This window comes from Primulina tabacum, chromosome 9 (genome assembly GCF_025594145.1).
Source record: "Primulina tabacum isolate GXHZ01 chromosome 9, ASM2559414v2, whole genome shotgun sequence".
NCBI lineage: Eukaryota > Viridiplantae > Streptophyta > Magnoliopsida > Lamiales > Gesneriaceae > Primulina > Primulina tabacum.
Window position 1 is genome coordinate 30,906,199 of NC_134558.1, and position 19,313 is coordinate 30,925,511.

The following is a 19,313-nucleotide window of genomic DNA, read 5'->3' on the forward strand; positions in this document are numbered from 1 at the left end:
CCACTTCCTCGTATTGATGATTTATTTGATCAGCTTCAGGGTACTTCTGTTTACTCTAAGATTGATCTTCGATCTGGATATCATCAAGTACGAGTTCGAGACGAAGATGTGCCTAAAACTGCTTTTCGTACCAGGTATGGCCACTATGAGTTTTTGGTTATGCCTTTCGGTCTCACGAATGCTCCTGCTGTTTTTATGGATCTAATGAATCGTGTCTTTTGAGATTATCTAGACCGATTCGTCATTGTTTTTATTGATGACATTCTTGTATATTCGAAATCGAAAAAGGAGCATGCTGAACATTTGAGACTGGTACTTCAAACTCTTCGTACTAGTCATTTATATGCTAAATTGTCCAAATGCGAATTCTGGATGGACAAAGTAATATTTTTGGGCCACGTCATTTCGAGACATGGCATATCTGTTGATCCTGCGAAGGTTGAAGCTGTATTGAATTGGCCGAGACCTACGAATGTTCCTGAGATCCGTAGCTTCATAGGTTTAGTTGGATATTATCGTCGTTTTATTGAAAGATTTTCGAAAATAGCTAAACCTATTACTCAACTGACACAGAAGAATCAGCGATTCATTTGGTCAGATGAATGTGAAGCTAGTTTTCTTGAATTGAAGACGAGATTGACCACAACACCTGTGCTAACTATTCCCTCAGGTACCGGAGGATTTGTAGTGTGTACAGATGCATCTGGTAAAGGTTTGGGCTGTGTTCTGATGCAACATGGCAAAGTGGTTGCTTATGCGTCTCGTCAATTGAAATCTCATGAAACTCGTTATCCTGTTCATGATCTTGAATTGGCTGCCATTGTATTTGCTTTGAAGATCTGGCGCCATTATTTGTACGGAGAAAAGTTTGTTATTTATTTAGACCATAAGAATATGAAATATCTCTTTTCTCAATCTGATTTGAATATGAGGCAACGCAGGTGGATGGATCTCCTGAAGGATTTTGATTGTGAGATTCAATATCACCCTGGATCGGTGAATGTTACTGCGGATGCCCTTAGTCAGGAAGTTCATGATTCTGTTCTAGCTTCTGTTTGTGTCGCCAAAGTACATGAGGATATATGTACTTCTGGCTGGACTTTTCACTCGAATTGGAATTCTGTCACTGTCTCAGCATTACAAATTGAGCCGAACTTGATATCGAAAATACGAAAGGTCCAACGAAGCGATGCTCAGATCCAAAAGTCGAAAGAACTTGTTTCTGCAGGACATCAGTCTGGATTTCAGATTTCTTCTGATGGTTCTTTACGACTCAATGGTCGGCTGGTACTTCCTAATGATTCTAATTTGAAATCTGCCCTTCTTTGAGAAACATATTGTAGCAAATACAGTATTCATCTTGGAGGTGGAAAGATATATTTGACATTGAGACCTCAATTCTGGTGGAAACGTATGAAGAAGGACATTGCTGAGTTTATTTCGAAATGTCTTGTCTGCCAGCAAGTGAAAGCCGAGAGAATGAAACCTGGAGGATTGCTCCATAGTCTTGGAATCCCGAAATGGAATTGGGAACATATTGCTATGGATTTTGTGACTCATTTACCTCGTTCGCCCAAGGGCTGTGATGCTATTTGGGTCATTATTGATCGGCTTTCGAAATCTGCACATTTCATTCCGTATGAGTGGACTTATCCTTATAAGAGAATGACCCGTTTATACATCGAGAATGTTGTGAGACTGCACGGTGTGCCAGTCTCGATTGTATCTGATCGTGATCCCAGGTTTGCTTCTAAATTCTGGGGTAGTTTTCAGGAAGCGATGGGTACGCGTTTGGCTATGAGTACAGCTTATCATCCTCAAACCGATGGCCTGACTGAGCGTACGATTCAAACGTTGGAAGATATGTTGCGTGCGATTGTGATGGATTTCCGAATGGGATGGCAAGATGCCTTACCATTGGTTGAATTTTCTTATAATAATAGCTTTCAAACGAGTATTGGTATGGCACCGTTTGAAGCCCTATACGAGAGACGATGTAGGTCACCGTTATTCTGGGATGAAATTGGTGAGAGACAATTGACTGGACCTGAAATGATACTGGAAATGAATGATAAGGTTCAGTTGATTCGACAGCGAATGAAAGCTGCTCAGGATCGTCAAACGAGTTATGCGAATAAACGAAGACGACCCTTGGAATTTCAGAAAGGTGACAAAGTGTTTTTGAAAATATCTCCCTTTAGAGGCACTGTTCGATTTGGCATGCGAGGTAAGTTATCACCTCGATATGTTGGTCCATACGAGATTCTTGATCGAGTTGGGGATCTTGCTTATCGACTGGCATTGCCACCATCTTTATCTGCCATTCACGATGTATTTCATGTTTCTATGCTGAGGAAATATGAACCAGATCCATCACATGTACTTGCACCTGATGAGGTTGAACTTGATCCTTCTCTTTCCTATGTCGAACAACCTGTTCGCATTATGGATCGAAAGGAGAAGATATTGCGTAATAAAACCGATTCGCTAGTTCGAGTGCAATGGACACGACATGGTGTGGAGGAGTCAACGTGGGAATTGGAAAGCAAGATGCGAGAATCATATCCGCACTTGTTTGATGCGATTCCACCTGTTCCATTGTATTCAATGTATGATGATCCATTTATTGATTTTAGTTTTGATATGTACTATAACTGGTGACATATTATATGTTTGCCAATGTTATGTATATAGAGATGTTTGAGATTTCGAGGACGAAATCTTTTAAGTTGGGTAGAAATGTGAGACCCCGAAAATAAAATAGCATTGATGACATTTTTGTAAATAAGTTGAAAAATATTCAATTTATTTTGATGGCATTTTGGTAAATAAGTTGAAAAAATAATGAATTAATTTTTAAGAATAAAATATGACATATCTTGGTCATATGAAGTCCAAATGGTTTGAGATTTGGATATAACGTAGAAAACTCAAAGATATAGAAATTTCATGTTTTGAGTTTTGGAAAATTTGATCGTTTGACTGGTCCTAAGAGATATACCGACGTTAAAATGTTAAATATTATATATTATATTATATTATTTTATTAATATAATATAATATAAAATTAAAAATAAAAAAATATAAAAAAAAATTTAACTTGAGTCGGTGGAATTCATCAAATTAACGTAACAGACGAGAGAAAAAGGAAAGAGAAACAGGGTTTTCGGTTTTTTTTCGATCGTGCGACTTATCGGTTTATCCAATCGACGAACTGACTTCATTTTTGGGATCGTTGACACGAGGCCTTCGATTTGAGGTATAAATTTTATATTTTGGTGATGTTTGAAATTCGTCGATTTCTGGAATAAATCCGATAAATTGTTAAATAATACAGAAATTGAAGATTGTTGAATAGTGTATGGTTTTAACGATGAAGAGATCATTATAGTGATGTAGTTTTGAATTATTCCCAATTTATTATAATTAGGGAATTTTAATCGTATGGTTGAGATTGAATAATTATTTGTCAGTTATTATTAATTCTGATAAATATATGAGGTAGAATAACCGACAAAAAACTAAGTTTTGAAGTCGGAATTGAATTATGCTATGATTTGAATTTGATACGAATTTTCAAAGTTTCAAAAGATATTTTGAATGATGTTATTGATTGAAATAAATGTGTTATTGATGTAGATAGAATTTTATACTGATATCTTCAAGCTACATCGATTGAAACGAAAAATTGAGGTATGTTGCGACCGGGTAACATACGACAGGTATCTGTATCATATGATATATGTTGGATTGGTTTGATTGATTGGAATGAGAATACATGTCTATATGCCTTATTTGTTGATTTATGTGGCATACATGACATTGTGATTTGAATATCGATGTATAAAATAAATGTTTTGTTAGCACACATCGTTTGATGCATACATCGATACATGACATGCACGTTGACCTATGATCCTTGGATACCCTGATATGATTTGATTGAATTCTGGGGTTTGTGAACACAATGCTATGTTTGGTATTACCTGACCCTTAAAACATAGACATTTGTGGCCCCGACGATTGATTGAGATTTGGGATTTGATGGTGCTTTGTCGATGCTATCATACGAGTATCCCTTATTGAGGCCGGTGTGCCAGCTCGAGCATTGATTTGATAGCGATTCGTTTGATTCTGACATGTGCTCAGTGGATGGGCATTTGACCTGATACCTCCACGACATACATGCATTGCATACCATATATCATTGTTTAGATATCTGTGGTATATATGATGGTTGTTCCATACGGAGCTTTGCTCACCCCCAAGGGGGCTGTTGTTGTCTATGTGTGTGGATGGCAGGTACTCCAGGATATCAGGAGGCCGAAGAGGGTACTTCTGGAGGGAGTCACAGTTTGAGCTGAGGTTTTATGTTTGTTCCCAGTATATATATATGTATCTATATACTGGAGCATATCCCGAAATTATGAGTTGTTTGTATGTGATTGGTTTTGATTATGTGTTTGCGTGTTTTATGATATGTGATTAAATACTATTTTTAGTATTCAAATTATAGAAGAGATGTTTTGGGCTCATCGTAAAGAAAATTTTAACTCGTTTTCCGCTGTAATTAATTAACTCTAATCAGATTGCGTTGTAATAACAATTAGAAGTTAAGGGCCCCACATCCTAATTGCACATACCATTACACTGTTAGTACTCAAAGATAAATTGCATCGCTATCGAATTCATATGCAACTCTCGATATACCAATGATTTTATATTCGATCGGGATATATATGTTGAAGGGACCGTACTGTACGCTAACCATGACTAAAGGTTTTTGCAGGAACTATCAGTGATAACTAGGGGACCAATGGACGTTGCTACTAGACGCTCTTACCATGATCCGATGAGTACGATCAGAAATGAGTTCTGACATTCTTGATCAAGGAGTTGATGAAAAGAATGGGGTTAACTAGGGTGAGCCCGAATAAGAATAAAAGTTATTTTGAATCACATGGAGATGTAAACACACGGTTGGCTGTATCTCTGAACCATTGACGGTCACACAAGTAACGGATTCTGTGTTCTCGTTGAGAAAGTCTTTAAGGAATTTAAATTTGGCGATTATAATTTGATGGAGACCAAATAGGAAGCTTATAAAGAAATTTATGAGCTGATCCCATAGGAGGGAAGAAATGGAAGCTAGCGTGGTTGCTAATTAAGAACAGAGTGTGAAATTGCCTGTTTTGTGAAGGAGTTCACTAGAAGATGCCCAATATGGTAAATGAAAATTTGGACCTTCAAAATTTTTATTTTTCATTATATAAACAAGATTTGTATCTTTGACACATCGATGCTCTCGGATCGTCGATCGGGGTTATAATGAGTACGAAATCTTTTATTTAGAGACTTGAGAATTTATTGATTAAATGATTGTACTAGTAGTAATGACTAGTAACATGTACACATTTTCTTACATGTTCTAGAGGAGTCTAGAATTTAATTAATCTATGAGTTAATTATATAAATTAAATAATGGAATTGGAAGGAAATTTGGCAAAAAAGAGAAAATTAGATTTGCTTAATTATGGATTAAGAATCCATAATATTTTATAAGAATCAATTAAGGAAAAATCCATGATTATGTATCATGGAACTCACGGCCACTACACAATGCTTGTGTGAAAGTTTCGGTCACCTCATTTCTGCCACAGCCACGCCACTTCGTATCTGGATTTTGGAAATTCGGAGGCTACAGTCTCAACGCACAAATCTCTTGCAATTTCTAGTGCAATCTAAGCAAGGAACAAAACTTCTGATCATGGAATTACTTAGAAAATTAAGGTTGAAGATTAGTTCGTTGGGAATTACAAGAAGGGCTATTTCCGCCTAAACACCGGAATAGTTTGGAGTCCAACGTTGACAACGCAAAGGTATAAAATGATGTTTTAAACACACGACGCACAAGAAAAAATATTTTAAAACTTCCGCTGCATCTTGGGTGTGAGAGCTCGAAATCCCAACAGTGGTATCAGAACCATGTTATTCTCAATCGTGTGTTTTAACTAAATTGTGTTGGGTTTATTATTTCTAACCGCGTAAGAATTTTTAAGAAAAACTCCCCTCAATATTATTTTTCAAAAACCAGACTTAAAAAAAATATTTTGGTCTGCCCGAAACTGTTCCGGGCAGACGAGCGCCGCACCTGTGCGCACGAGTGGCCTGCACGCAGCATGTGCGCGCCAACGCTCGATCAAATCAGGCAGCAGGCGGGCGGTGCGGGCAGGTGCCCAGGAACGTGTCAGGCACCGCGCTAGGTCGTGGGATTGAATTGTTCGGGCCTATGAGACAATTTTTTGATTTTTCAAAATTTTGGGTTAAATTGATATTTTATAAAAAAAATACGCAAAATTTTACCCCTACAATAATTTTGATAAATTATTTTCTTACAAAATTAATAATTAAAATATGATTTTAATTATTTATGGTGAAAGGTATTTTACAAGAAATTTAGTTATTTGAAAATAAATAAAAATGATAATTATGGTGGTTAGTGATGATTTACGAGATACACGATTTATTGATAATATGTGATATTATCGGATCTATATAATATATGATATTGTATGGTAAAAGGATGATCGAGAGTCATGACCAATGTGCTAGGTGTATGTTAGAATAATTTACGTGTTGTAAATTTTGAGTATTTGCTAATTAAATGTGGACTTGGTTTATGGTCCGATCCCACCCCCTAAATTTGTATCCCAATGTGTCATGGATATTTATTGTAAATATTAGAATTAGTGGGAGATCAAGATTTGAAGTCGGTGGGCCCGATCCTCAGAAGGAGTTTTGAAGATCGAAGACATGTAAAATATTGGAAGTTTATGTAATATTGCATTTGCATCCCTGCATTTACCTAGGTTATGAACATGGATCCGTATGTGTCTCGTACGGATCAATTAGCTCTCGATTATCGATCATCATTTATTATTTATGATACTATATCGTCGCCGAGAAAAAAGATGTTGTGCCGGGTGACTAGAATCCTCTGAGGTGATATATTATAAATAATCAGTATGTGCGTTATTATTAATATAATAACAAGAGTTACATGGATCTGACAATCATACAAACAATCATGACACGAGTTTTAAAATTAATGATGAGACAAATTTTTAAAATCAAAATCCCTCATTTTGGATGAGATCCAAAATTTAAATCGTGCTCATTAAAAAGATAATTAAAAGAAAGTTTAATAATTCAATTCCTTCCATCAACTGTGGTTGCATGATGAACGCTAGCCACGATCAGTGTTTGGCTCATATTATTGGAGAGGGCTGGACGCGGGAAAGCTGTGACTTCCACTTACATATTTGATTTGAACTGTGTGGAACTCTCATGACTTCGGCTCATATTATCAGGGGATCTCATGGTGACAGTCGATTAAGGTTCAACATTGATGGGCCCGAGCTCGACACGCTGAAGAGAAAGTGGATCGTATTATTGGACCCTCCTCAAACGTGAGGCAAATTACGTAAGGGTTGCAAGGAGTTACAATTGGGCTCTATCTTTTGGAAATTATGATTGACTGATATTATTCAGGATCATTATTTCGCAATTGGGCCTTGCGTACTCACTAAGAAAATTTAATTTCCCGTTTTTCATCAGAGAGTGGTGAGAATGTCAAAATAGTTGGAGACAATTCGTAAAAAAAAAAGTCCATATTTTACGTCTTATAAAATATTTTAAAATTGTCGGTAACATTTATTCTGTTTGCATATCAGTATATTTATGATTTTGTCACGTAATTCATTTCAGTTATTAAAACAAGCTAACCAAACATTAATCTTCAAGATTGGCTGAAAAATTGTTCCAAATTCGGAGAAAATAGCATGCACTCTAATGTCAGTCTTGCTGAACTGACAAAACATGAAAAATGGTAGGACCATAGTATGCAAGATCTAGTGTAATATGCGCGCTTCTATGTCAAATGAACCATAGAGACAGTTTGAGGAAATGTTGAATACTGCTGACATTCGAATGCACATGCAAGAGTTGCATCGTGCATGAAACTCGTATAATGATGTACACCACTTTCAAGGAGCTCATGACTACACACATGCAAGATGGGCTCTCGCCCATGAGTGTGGTATACATATGATTGGGCTTATTGAGAAGGAGGTGGGCCTGGAATAGGTGATTCCTAACTAGTTACTTCATGACATCAATTTGTTGTCATTCTCTTCCTCATTTGATGGGTTTATGGTGGACTTCAATTTGAATAATATAAATTGATAGCCTTGAAGAGCTAGTCAATAAGCTTATGACTTATGAGACCACCATAAAGCAGAGAAATGTTGTTTTTTAGTGGGCTTCTCGTCAGGGACGAATATTGGCCCAAAATATCAGGGAAAGAAATGTTCTGCCCCTTACAAGAAAAACATGTCCAATAAGAAGCAAGTTCCAAAGGACACTTAAAGGTCCAAAAGTCCCGATAAGTCAGAACATTTATGTTTCATTGCAAGAAGTCTGGACATAAGAAATTATCTTGGCCAGAAATGTTTTGACAATGATAAGTGAATGTCCAAGTAAACATGATTTCAACAATGATAAAAAAAAGAAAACAAGATAGTCTAAACCAAGCACAATTGTGGCACGCTAGGCTAGTACATATTTCCTAAAGAAGGATGCACAAGCTAGTGGGAGAGGACAAGTTTGACTCGTCAGACATAAACTTTCCAGAGACATGTGAGTCATTTCTAAAAGGAAAAATGACCAAAGCTCATTTCCTAGGGAAAGAGGAACGTGAACATGATATATTGGATTTTATCTATACAAATGTGTGTGGGCCGCTAAGTGTTAGCACAAAATTTGGTCATTCATACTTCATTATCTTTACCGATGATCATTCGAGGTTTGGGTATGTGTATTTAATGAAATACAAGTTTGAAACTTTCGAAAAGTTCAAAGAATTCAGAGAAAAGGTAGAGAAACTGTAGAGCCCAAAATCAGTATACGTAAAACCCATGCATTTATTTAATTGTTAAATCATTTAGTTAAATTTAAAATGATTTTATTGATGCATGATTTATTAAATTGCATTATTTTAAATTATTGATGTTTATGTGATGCACGTTAAAATGTTTTCTTGAGTTTCATGTTTCAGGCGATTATCCGATGCGGGATCGAGGAGAAGAAACCGGGGACGATTTTTAGTAATTTTTAAAACGTGGTAAATTATTTTAAGTTAGGATTGGGGCAATTTTTAATGATTTATAAGTTTTTAGCATTTTTAAAAGTCTAATTGAATTATTTAATAATTTTAAGATTTTTAAAACTTTTAAAGATTTAGTGCTTGTGCTCTTTATTTTAATTAGGAGATTACATTTAAAGGTTAGTATGGATAGTATTTTAATTAATTTGTTAATTGAGCTAACCTTTTAATTAGTATATTGATTAGCATGATTAATGGTATAATTAAGCAAAATCATTCCTTAATTATTTCTAACATACGCACACACACTTTACACCCACACACACATACACGTATATCACACAATACACACACATACACATCCATTCATTCATATTATTTGAAAAGAAACCTAGGGTTCCTCAAGTTTGTATCAGCCGCCCTCTCCTTCGAATTTTCCAGCAACTTTTCTTTAATTTCGTTGCAAGATTTAGTGCCACGTTCGTCCCGGATCGTCTCTCGCATCCTTCCCGCGTCGGTATCATCATATCGGTATTTCTAATCATCAAAAGGCATGTATATTCTGTTATTTCTGCATCGATCTCGTTATATTATGCATTGTGTTGTTATTTATGCGTAAAAATATATGTGTGATGTGTAGAAGTTTGAGCAATGATGTTTGGATCAGTTTTGAAACGTTTTTTGGATCACAAATCACGTTTTTGCTGTCATATTCAAAACTGAGATTTTTCGGTCGTGATTTTGAGAAAACTTTCATCATGAAAATTATATAACTTTTCGATACCTTCGATTTGACAGTAAATTCGAAATATTTGGATAAAAATTGAGTGAGTTACGGCGTTTTTCGCTGAGACTGCTCAAACTGCATTTTTTTCAGAAAATTATGTATTGATGCGTTCTTGAAGTTTTATTGTAGCAGGCTTCGTTGGAGATCGACGGGTGATCGTTGCTGCGTCTAGGTATGATTAGTATGATGTTTGGTTGGTATTTGGTATGCCGGTTAGTGTCGATAGGCACTTGAATCCATTAGATGTCGTAAGAAACGATTGGTGTCAATTTCCGTGTTTATGAGATTGTATGATGTTAGGATGGGCGTCGTTGTTTCGGGGTGTTTGTACAGGTTGTATCAATGTGGTAGCACCTTAGGATGGGTCTCGAGGTGTCGGTTCATAGTCCGTACGGTCGAGTTTAGAATGTTAAGCAATACATGTATTAAATTTTCGTGGATTTCCAATTAGCGCAGGTACCCGGACCCCGGGACGAACCCTTACACGGGGCCCGTGCCTTTGTTTTCTTCTTGGTGTCAATTTTGCGAGCCAACACGGACCCCCACACAGACCAGGGCACGGGGTCCGTGCCTTCCCTTTTCTTCACGACAAATTTCACCGCACCTACACGGACCCGGAGCCGGACCTGGGCACGGGGTCCGTGTCCCTTCTTCTTCCCGAGTATTTCTTTTGCGCACCTACACGGACCCATACACAGACCCAGGCACGGGGTCCGTGTACTTCATATTTTTGGGAAATTTTATTGTGTCTTGGAGTTTCATGTCTTGAGTTAGTACGATAATTTAAATGAGGTCAAGTCCCGAGTGTTTTAGAATGTCTTAAGTTATTTATTGAATTCGGTGGTGAGCACGTATACCTACGTCTAAGCTATGAGAGTTAAGTATTAAAAATTCATGTTAGCATGTGCAGCAGCGGCCCCAAATGAAATCCAGCAAATCCCTCAACGCCAAGTAAGTATGTTCGACATGCAAAGAAAATATTTCAAGTTTTTGAGGTATGCTAAATATCTTGTGACCAAATTTATGAATGGGTTTGGAAGTCGGTTAACGTGGCCGAGAATCTCTCCACCCCGTTAAAGCATGAACGGGTTTAGATCAGGATTGGAAAGCGTTAAAGAATGAACGGGGACCAATCCACCCGTTAAAGCATGAACGGGTTTAGATCAGGATTGGAAAGCGTTAAAGAATGAACGGGGACCAATCCACCCGTTAAAGCATGAACGGGGATCTCATATATGTGGCAGTGGATTCGTCTCTGTCAGCCCAGTACTGTGGTTTAGAATGATCAGGCGTATTTATGTATGGGTCACTTGCTTTGAAACATGCCTCTACGCAAAATGATGAAGTTATGTATGTTCAAGTATGCAAGCATGTTTAAGAAAAGTTTTCACGTTATGTCACGTCTATGTTATGTACGTATGTTCAAGTTTATTTATGCAAGTTCAAGTTCCCGTATGTATGTTCTATTTTAAAGCTGCATGTGATTTTATTACGTATTACTCGTTACTTCCAGTTTATACGTGTTGAGTTTTTAGACTCACTAGACTTGATCGATGTAGGTGAGGATGACTTGGAGGAGACTAGGGGTGGGGACCAAGGAGCTGGCTTGGGCTGAGCGGGATGCTAAACCCGATGACCGCCAAGTTTTAAGTTTTATGAAATTTCTAATACTCTGATTTCACGCTACTGGTTATGAGATTTCAAACAAATACTTTTGTTAAAATTTATTTTTAGATCTTTTGTTGCAACTACTTTTGGGACGTACGGTTTACGTTATTGAATTTGAATGTTGATTACTCTTATTTAAGAAAATTTTAAAATTTTCCGCAAATTTTAAGCAGCAAAAGTACGGTACATTACAGAAACAGTTGAGAAAAAGTATTAAAACACTACAATCAGATCGAGGTGGAGAATATTTGAGTACAGAATTTCAAGACTACCTTAAAGAGAATGAGATTCTCTCACAGTGGACTCTGCCTACCACACCCAGTTGAATGGTGTGTCAAAATGTCGTAATCAGACGTTGATGGACATGGTCCGATTGTGATGGGATTCACTAAATTGCCGTCATCCCTTTGGGGATATGTGCTTGAAATAGCAGCAAAGTTGTTGAATCAAGTCCATACAAATGCAGTGGATTGAACTCCATATGAGATATGGATGGGAAAGCCACCCAAATATTCTTACCTAAGAATATGATGATGATTGCTTATGTGAAGCAGGTAGTAGAAGATAAATTGGATAGTAAAGCCAATTTGTGCTATTTTGTGGGATATCCAAAGAACACTGTTAGATAATATTTCTATTATCCTAGTATAACAAATGTGTTTATTTCAAGGAATGCCACCTTCTTGGAGAAGGAGTTTCTATTATATAGAAAAAATAGGATGACAGAACTCGATGAGATTCGAGAACCAGCCACTACACAAGTAGTAGAACCTACACCCCAACAGCCAAACAAAGAAACACAAGCTCCTAGGAGATCCGAAAGGATCTCAAGGCCGCCTAACAGGTTGAGCCTTCTTCTTGAAGAGGGTCCTGCTTCTTGAAGAGGGTCAAGGTGAGCTCATTCCTAGATGTGATCCAAGGAATTTAAAGGAAGCATTGTCTGATGCTGATTCATCTAACTGGCTTGAAGCCATGGAGTCCAGAGATGGACTCCATGTATTAGAACCAAGTGTTGTCCTTAGTAGATCCACCTGAGGGAATTTTTCTCATATTATGCAAATGGACTTACAATAGGAAATTTGGAGCGGATGGGAAGGTGGTGAACTTCAAAGCTAGAATGGTAGCAAAAGGATATACTCAAAGGCAAGGTATTTACTATGAGGAAACTTTTTCTCCAGTCACAATGTTCAAGTCCATTAAGATACTGCTAGCCATAGCAGCATGGTATGACTATGAAATATGGCAGATGGATGTGAAGACAATGTTCCTTAATGAGGGTATTAAGGAAGAGATTTACATGTCTCAACCTGAAGGATTCGCATCAGTAGGAAGTGAGCATAAAGTATGAAAACTTCTGAGATCCATTTATGGACTCAAACAGGCATCAAGGATCTGGAACTTCATATTTGACAACACTATCAAAGAGTTTGATTTTGTCAAAAATCATGAAGAACCTTGTGTATACAAGAAGGTTAGTGGGAGTGTAGTGACATTCCTTGTGCTTTATATTGATGACTTACTACTCATTGGAAATGATGTAGGGATGTTGCAGTCAACTAAAATATTGTTAGCATGTAAGTTCTACATGAAGGATATGGGTGAAGCGTCATATGTATTGGGAATACAGTTCTATAAGGATAGATTAAAGATGATACTAGGGCTAACCCAATCCAAATTTATCGATACCATACTGAGGATATTCTCTATGGAGGAGTCCAGGAGAGGATATCTCCCAATGTCTCATGGTGTGACTCTATCCAAGTCTTTGTGCCCTAAGACTGATGAAGAGATATAAACCCTGAGCCCCATTCCATATGCATCTGCTATAGGCAGTATTGTGTATTGTATGATATATACTCGACCTGAAGTTGCATATGCACTGAGTGTTGCAAGCAAATATCAGTCGAATCTCGGGCCACTGTATTGGAAAGCAGTGAAGGATATTCTTACGTACTTGAGAAGAACTAAGGATTTTTTCTTGGTATACGAGAGTTGAGAACTAAAATTGGAAGGCTAAACTGATTCTAGCTTCCAATCAGATATGGATGATTCGAAATCGACATCTGGATTTGTATTCAAGCTCAATGGTAGTACTGTCTCTTGGAAGAGTTCAAAGCAAGACACCACATTCAACCATTGAGACCGAATACATAGCTGCATCAGCTGCAGCAAAGGATGGTGTTTGGATGAGGTATTTAGTCCAAGATTTGGGTGTCATTCCTCAAGCAGTTTATCCAGTTCCGATCTACTGTGGCAACACCGGTGCCGTTGCGCAAGCGAATGAACTGAGGTCTCATCAGCGATCCAAACATATATTGAGTAAGTTCCACATAATTTGGGAGATTGTGGGAAGATGAGACATATCGGTAGAGAGAGTCACCTCCGCAGATAACGTTTCTGATCCACAGACGAAGCCACTGCCAGGACCATTGTTTGAGAATCATCACGAATCAATAGATCTAAGATCTATGGGTAGTTGGATATATGGCAAGTGAGAGATTCTTAGAGAAGGTGCCCAGCAAGCCAACTTGTGGCCCGTGCTTTTATAGACTCCAGTGTAAAACAATCTTTATTTTAATAATATTTTACGATTTCATTCGATTATAGTATTATATTTTAATTGTATATCCATGCAAGCTGCATAGATAAAGTACTTGAATATACAATAGGTACCATGATGTCTGTGTCATAACGTAGGATCATGGAACTCATTAGGAAGTGTACCATATATTCTAAAAAGGTTCCTAGTCGAATCAGCAACCTAAAACAAGGATAAAGGTCGCTCGAGCTTGAGACTAGCATCTGTGATGTAAATGACATGTGTTTCATTGGCAATGGCATGGAGATGTCCATTCACACAAATGGGTGATCATATTATGATGCACTGAACAACCCTCCCTCAGACTATCCAAGTGGTTCTCACTTATCGAGTGGAATAGTCCGCATTTATGGTTGTACACCATTAGTCCTTTGACCCGGGATAATGTAGAGGCTATACGTATTAGCATGCACTTTGATCCATTTACCGACTCCATTGAGGGTCATCAGGTGGCGAGGTTGGGTGTAGTTTCGAAATACGTAGGAGCAAATGCATTGTAGTCGAGGATTCACCATTCGCCTACGAGTGAAGAAATCTTATGTGATCTGATGAGTTAATAGTGCAAGGAGCCTCTGGCCAGAGCAAGAAATGTGCTTTAGAGAAAGGTGTTTTCCTATTTTCACATTCCATGACACTGTTAGTACTCAAAGATAAATCGCATCGCTATCGAATTCATATGCAACTCTCGATATACCAATGATTTTAGATTCGATCGGGATATATATGCTGAAGGGACCGTATTGTACGCTAACCATGACTAAAAGTTCTTCCAGGCACTATCAGTGATACCTAGGGGATCATGGGGTGATGCTACTAGACACTCTTACTATGATCTGATGGCTGCGATTAGAAATGAGTTCTGACATTCTTGATCAAGGAGTTTATGAAAAGAATGAGGCTAATTAGGGTAAGACCGAATAAGAATAAATGTTATTTTGAATCACATAGAGATGTGAAACCACTACTAGCTGTATCCCTGAAACATTGAGGGTCACACAAGTATCGGATTCTGTGTTCTCGTTGAGAAAGTGAAAATTCAAGGAGTTGAAATTTGGCGACTATAGTTTGATGAAAATCAAACAGGAAGCTTATAAAGGAGTTTATGAGCTGATTCTATAGGATGGAAGAAATGGAAGTTAGCATGATTGTTAATTAAGGAAGGAGAGTGGAACTGCCTGTTTTGTGAAAAACTTTATTTAAACTGACAGCTGTCCAATATGATAAAATGAAATTTTTGATTTTCGAATTTTTTTATTTTTCATTATATGAACAAGATTTGTATCATTGACACATCAACGCTCTCGGATCTTCGATCGTGGTTATAATGAGTACGAAATCCTTTATTTAGTGAATTGAGAATTTATTGATTAAATGATTGTAGTAGTAGTAGTGACTACTAACAAGTACAAATTTCCTTATATGTTCTAAAGGAGTCTAGAATATAATTAACCTATGAGTTAATTATATAAATTAAATAATGGTTATTTAATTTAATTTAATTTATATTTTTTATATGGTGATATAAAATATGTGTATATATGGTATTAATATATCATGTATTATTAAAAGTTTATAAAATATATTATATATTAATAATATGAGAATTTAAATATAATGAAATATCCTTCCCAATTGCTATGTCAACTCTCGGCCACCATGAAAGAATTGGAAGAAAATTTGGCAAAAAAGAGCAAATTAAATTTGCTTAATTATAGATTAAGAATCCATAATATTTGTTAAGAATCAATTAAGGAAAAATCCATGATTATGTATCATGGAACTCACGGCCACTACACAATGCTTGTGTGAAAGTTTCGTCCACCTCCCTTCTTCCATCCCGCGCCGCTTCGTCTTCGGATTTTGGAAATTCGGAGGCTACAGTCTCAACGCACAAATCGCTTTCGATTTCTGGTGCAATCCAAACGAGGAACAAAGCTTCTAATCGTAGACCTAATTAGACGATTAAGGTTGAAGATTCGTTCGTAGAGAATGACAATAAGGGCTATATCCGTCTAAACACCAGAATACTTTGGAGTTCAGCGTTGAAACAATAAGGTATAATTATTAACGCTCTATATGTAAATGAAGTTTAATTTAAACACACGACGCCCAAAAAAATATTTTAAAACTTACGCTGCATTTTGGATGCGAGAACTCAATGTCTCTAACATATTTTAGATCCTAAACAATAGAAATATGGAAATCCTTGTGGCCCTTGGACAAATCTGACGGCAAGGCTAGCCTGTAGGCATGTGACCCAACTCAATCAGAATTTCAAAGGTACCTATGGGCTCAGCTTTTCCTACTTTAATTTAAAACGTTTTCCTTCCGTTTATTGTTTCCCGTTTCAATTATTTATCAGTAAGTGGTCCCTCCATTTCAATTATTTTTGGATCGAAGTTGTCACGTTTCACATTAATTAATTGAGCATCCAAGGAAGTTTAGCTAAGCTATGATCTGATTCCTCTATAAATACACGATCTTGCATACATTTCCATGCAGAGCAACCCGAAAACAATAACAGAAAAAAAAAAACATTTTTTCTTGTTGAGATATAGAATTAAGCAGATAGCTAGCTAGCATGGCGACCAACGTGTTTGGGAATCCAGTGACGGACGACACAGTGAAGCTAATTTATCCGAATATCATTAACATCACCGCCCAAAACAGAGCAGAAGTGGCTTTGCTGTATATGAACGCAGACGAGAGAGCGACGAACGTGAGTCGGTTTGTGCACAACCTGAAGGCAGCTTACGGCACTGGAACCTCGACGCTTTGCATGATTTACAATGCCACCGGAGGAAACCTATCATTTGTTCTCAATCACACTTGGGAAGGTTCTGTTTGGCAATCCCCTTACCCTCAAATCATTCAAAATGGGCAATGGGCTGGATTTCTTCACGTCCGTGATAGGCTCATCGGTCCTTCTAAAGAAGCCATTGTGTACAGAGGGCAGAACAATGTTGGAGCCAGCCGTGATTGGATGCTGGCTTGGAACACATCCCGCATGAATTATCAGAATCGCGTGAGTATACAAGCATAACTACTCCTAAAAGAATAAATTTCCAACTAATTAATATCGATTATTAATGTTCGTTTGGTGCGTGCAGGTGTACGCTGAAATCCGTGAGGCCGGTGGTTTTGGTTCGGCGAACTGGAACACCATTGATAGTTCGATGGAAAAACAAACAAATAATTACTCTACCACAGCGCTTGGAGGCTTCGCTAGTGCGTCGATTGGCTCAGGCAGTTCACCGGAATTTGTGGGAATAATGTCCTTGTCTGGTTTGGGATCCAATTTTATGGCAATGGCCAGTGATGTTAGCGTAGTCTCGCAGTCGCTTGATTCCAAGTATGTGGATGATGTTGATGAAGCTGCTGCTGAATAATGGCTGCAGGCTGATTGGAAACACTTGTAAAATAAAATAAAGCACGAGCAGTGCTAATTATCTTTGTTTGGAAGGAGATGGTAGTGTTGTGTACGTGTGTCCGAATAAAGTGCTCCTTCTTGTTAATAGCAATAAAACATGAACTCCTGTGTGTGAAATTTGCAATGAGTAATTTCTTTTCTTTCTGATTTTAGAATACTTATGTTGCTACAGTCTCCATATTCTGCTTAGTCAAGCTAAATATGTGTGTAACATTATACATTTAATAAACAAAAACTATATAAACCTGCAAATTTTAATTGATGCACCATCTTATTTAAGCTAACGAACCTTATAAAAGTTAAGAAAATTATACATTCCCTTTCTAGATCAGAGATGTGCACAATGTCAAAATCAAAACATGTTAATATAGCTTACCATCCAGCGAAAATTTGTTTAAATGCTATTATTTTAACTTCTTTTCAGATTTGCAATCAATTCTTAGAAAAAAAAATTATTTAAAAGATCACTTTCAAATTTAGTGATAAAATAATTTATTTAATAAATTTATTTTATTTGGTAATTGATGTTTTATCCATTTTAATACTTTATTGAGTGGTTTATAGTTTTTAACAAGTTTAGGAGCTCTTCTTTCAATTTCTGATGTTTTTTCAACATAAAAAGCTGACAACTGCGAAAACTATAACTAGGTCTAATTAGTTCTTTTCTAAGAAGACTATTAATTTCTTCTTTACAATAATTTAAAAGTTTTGGCCTCATAGCGATTGACCTTACTTTAGTAGAAATTTTATCATTACTTAGATATTTTTACCTTCTTAGTCTTATATTTTGTTAAGTAAACTTGATGTAAAATTTTATTTTAATTTATGTCAAAACTACCCTTATAGCTACTCAATCCCATTAGACCAATCAGCCCTAATTTTCCCTCTCACCAATATTTGGACTTTGGCGCCTTCCCTACTGCTCACGGACATAATTTTTCCACATATTTCGTTATCTTTTTTTTTTTCCTCTAAATATTCTACAATCTTCCAGATCTTTAAACCCAAGAAAAAGACACATGTTTCGATTATCTCCTGTGTGTGAAATTTTGTATTGAATTTATCATGAGATATTGATAAATTAAATTTTTGTATTGAATTTTTTGTGTTGGAAGAATTGTTGTACAAATTTGATTGTACATATAGCATTACTTATGATTATTTTAGTTCTTCGGTACAAGTAATGAAAGTTAAATGAGAGAAATATTTTTATCATATTCTTGAAACTTTCTTAGTCGCTTTCGTTTTATATCCTAGATGTAAATTAGATGCTTGAATGAAATGTTAAAAATGTATTATGATGCATTAGTTCATGTTAAAGATTATTTTTCACTTGATGCTTCTTTGATAGTAAGCCGAGTAAGAAATTGTTTTAATGACATTTATAGGGAACATAGTTTAAAATATGGTGTACAAATAAATGAACCATAATCACAAAACACAAGCACTTTTAGTTCTAGCACTCAAAAAAGCACAACTTCTGTTAAAAAATGTACTAAACGTTCGAAAGGATTGTCTTGAGAATTATTATACGACTTATTTTGATTTTAGTGAAACAGATGATGAACGAGAATTTGATATTTTGAGATGGTTGTCGCAAAAGACAAAATTTCTCGATTTTATTAATCATAGCAAATGATATCTTAGCTTTTCTTCGTGTCAATTG

The 19,313-nt window shown here is 36.6% G+C and overlaps 1 protein-coding gene across 1 annotated transcript; it reads left to right on the forward strand.

Moving 5' to 3' along the window:
* The first annotated feature begins 16,693 nt into the window (after positions 1–16,693).
* Positions 16,694–17,802, forward strand: LOC142555182 (23 kDa jasmonate-induced protein-like). The gene is made up of 2 exons (XM_075665907.1): positions 16,694–17,242; positions 17,328–17,802. The coding sequence occupies exons 1-2, from the start codon at positions 16,799–16,801 to the stop codon at positions 17,604–17,606; spliced, it is 723 nt and encodes a 240-aa protein (XP_075522022.1). The 5' UTR covers positions 16,694–16,798; the 3' UTR covers positions 17,607–17,802.
* Positions 17,803–19,313: the final 1,511 nt, after the last annotated feature.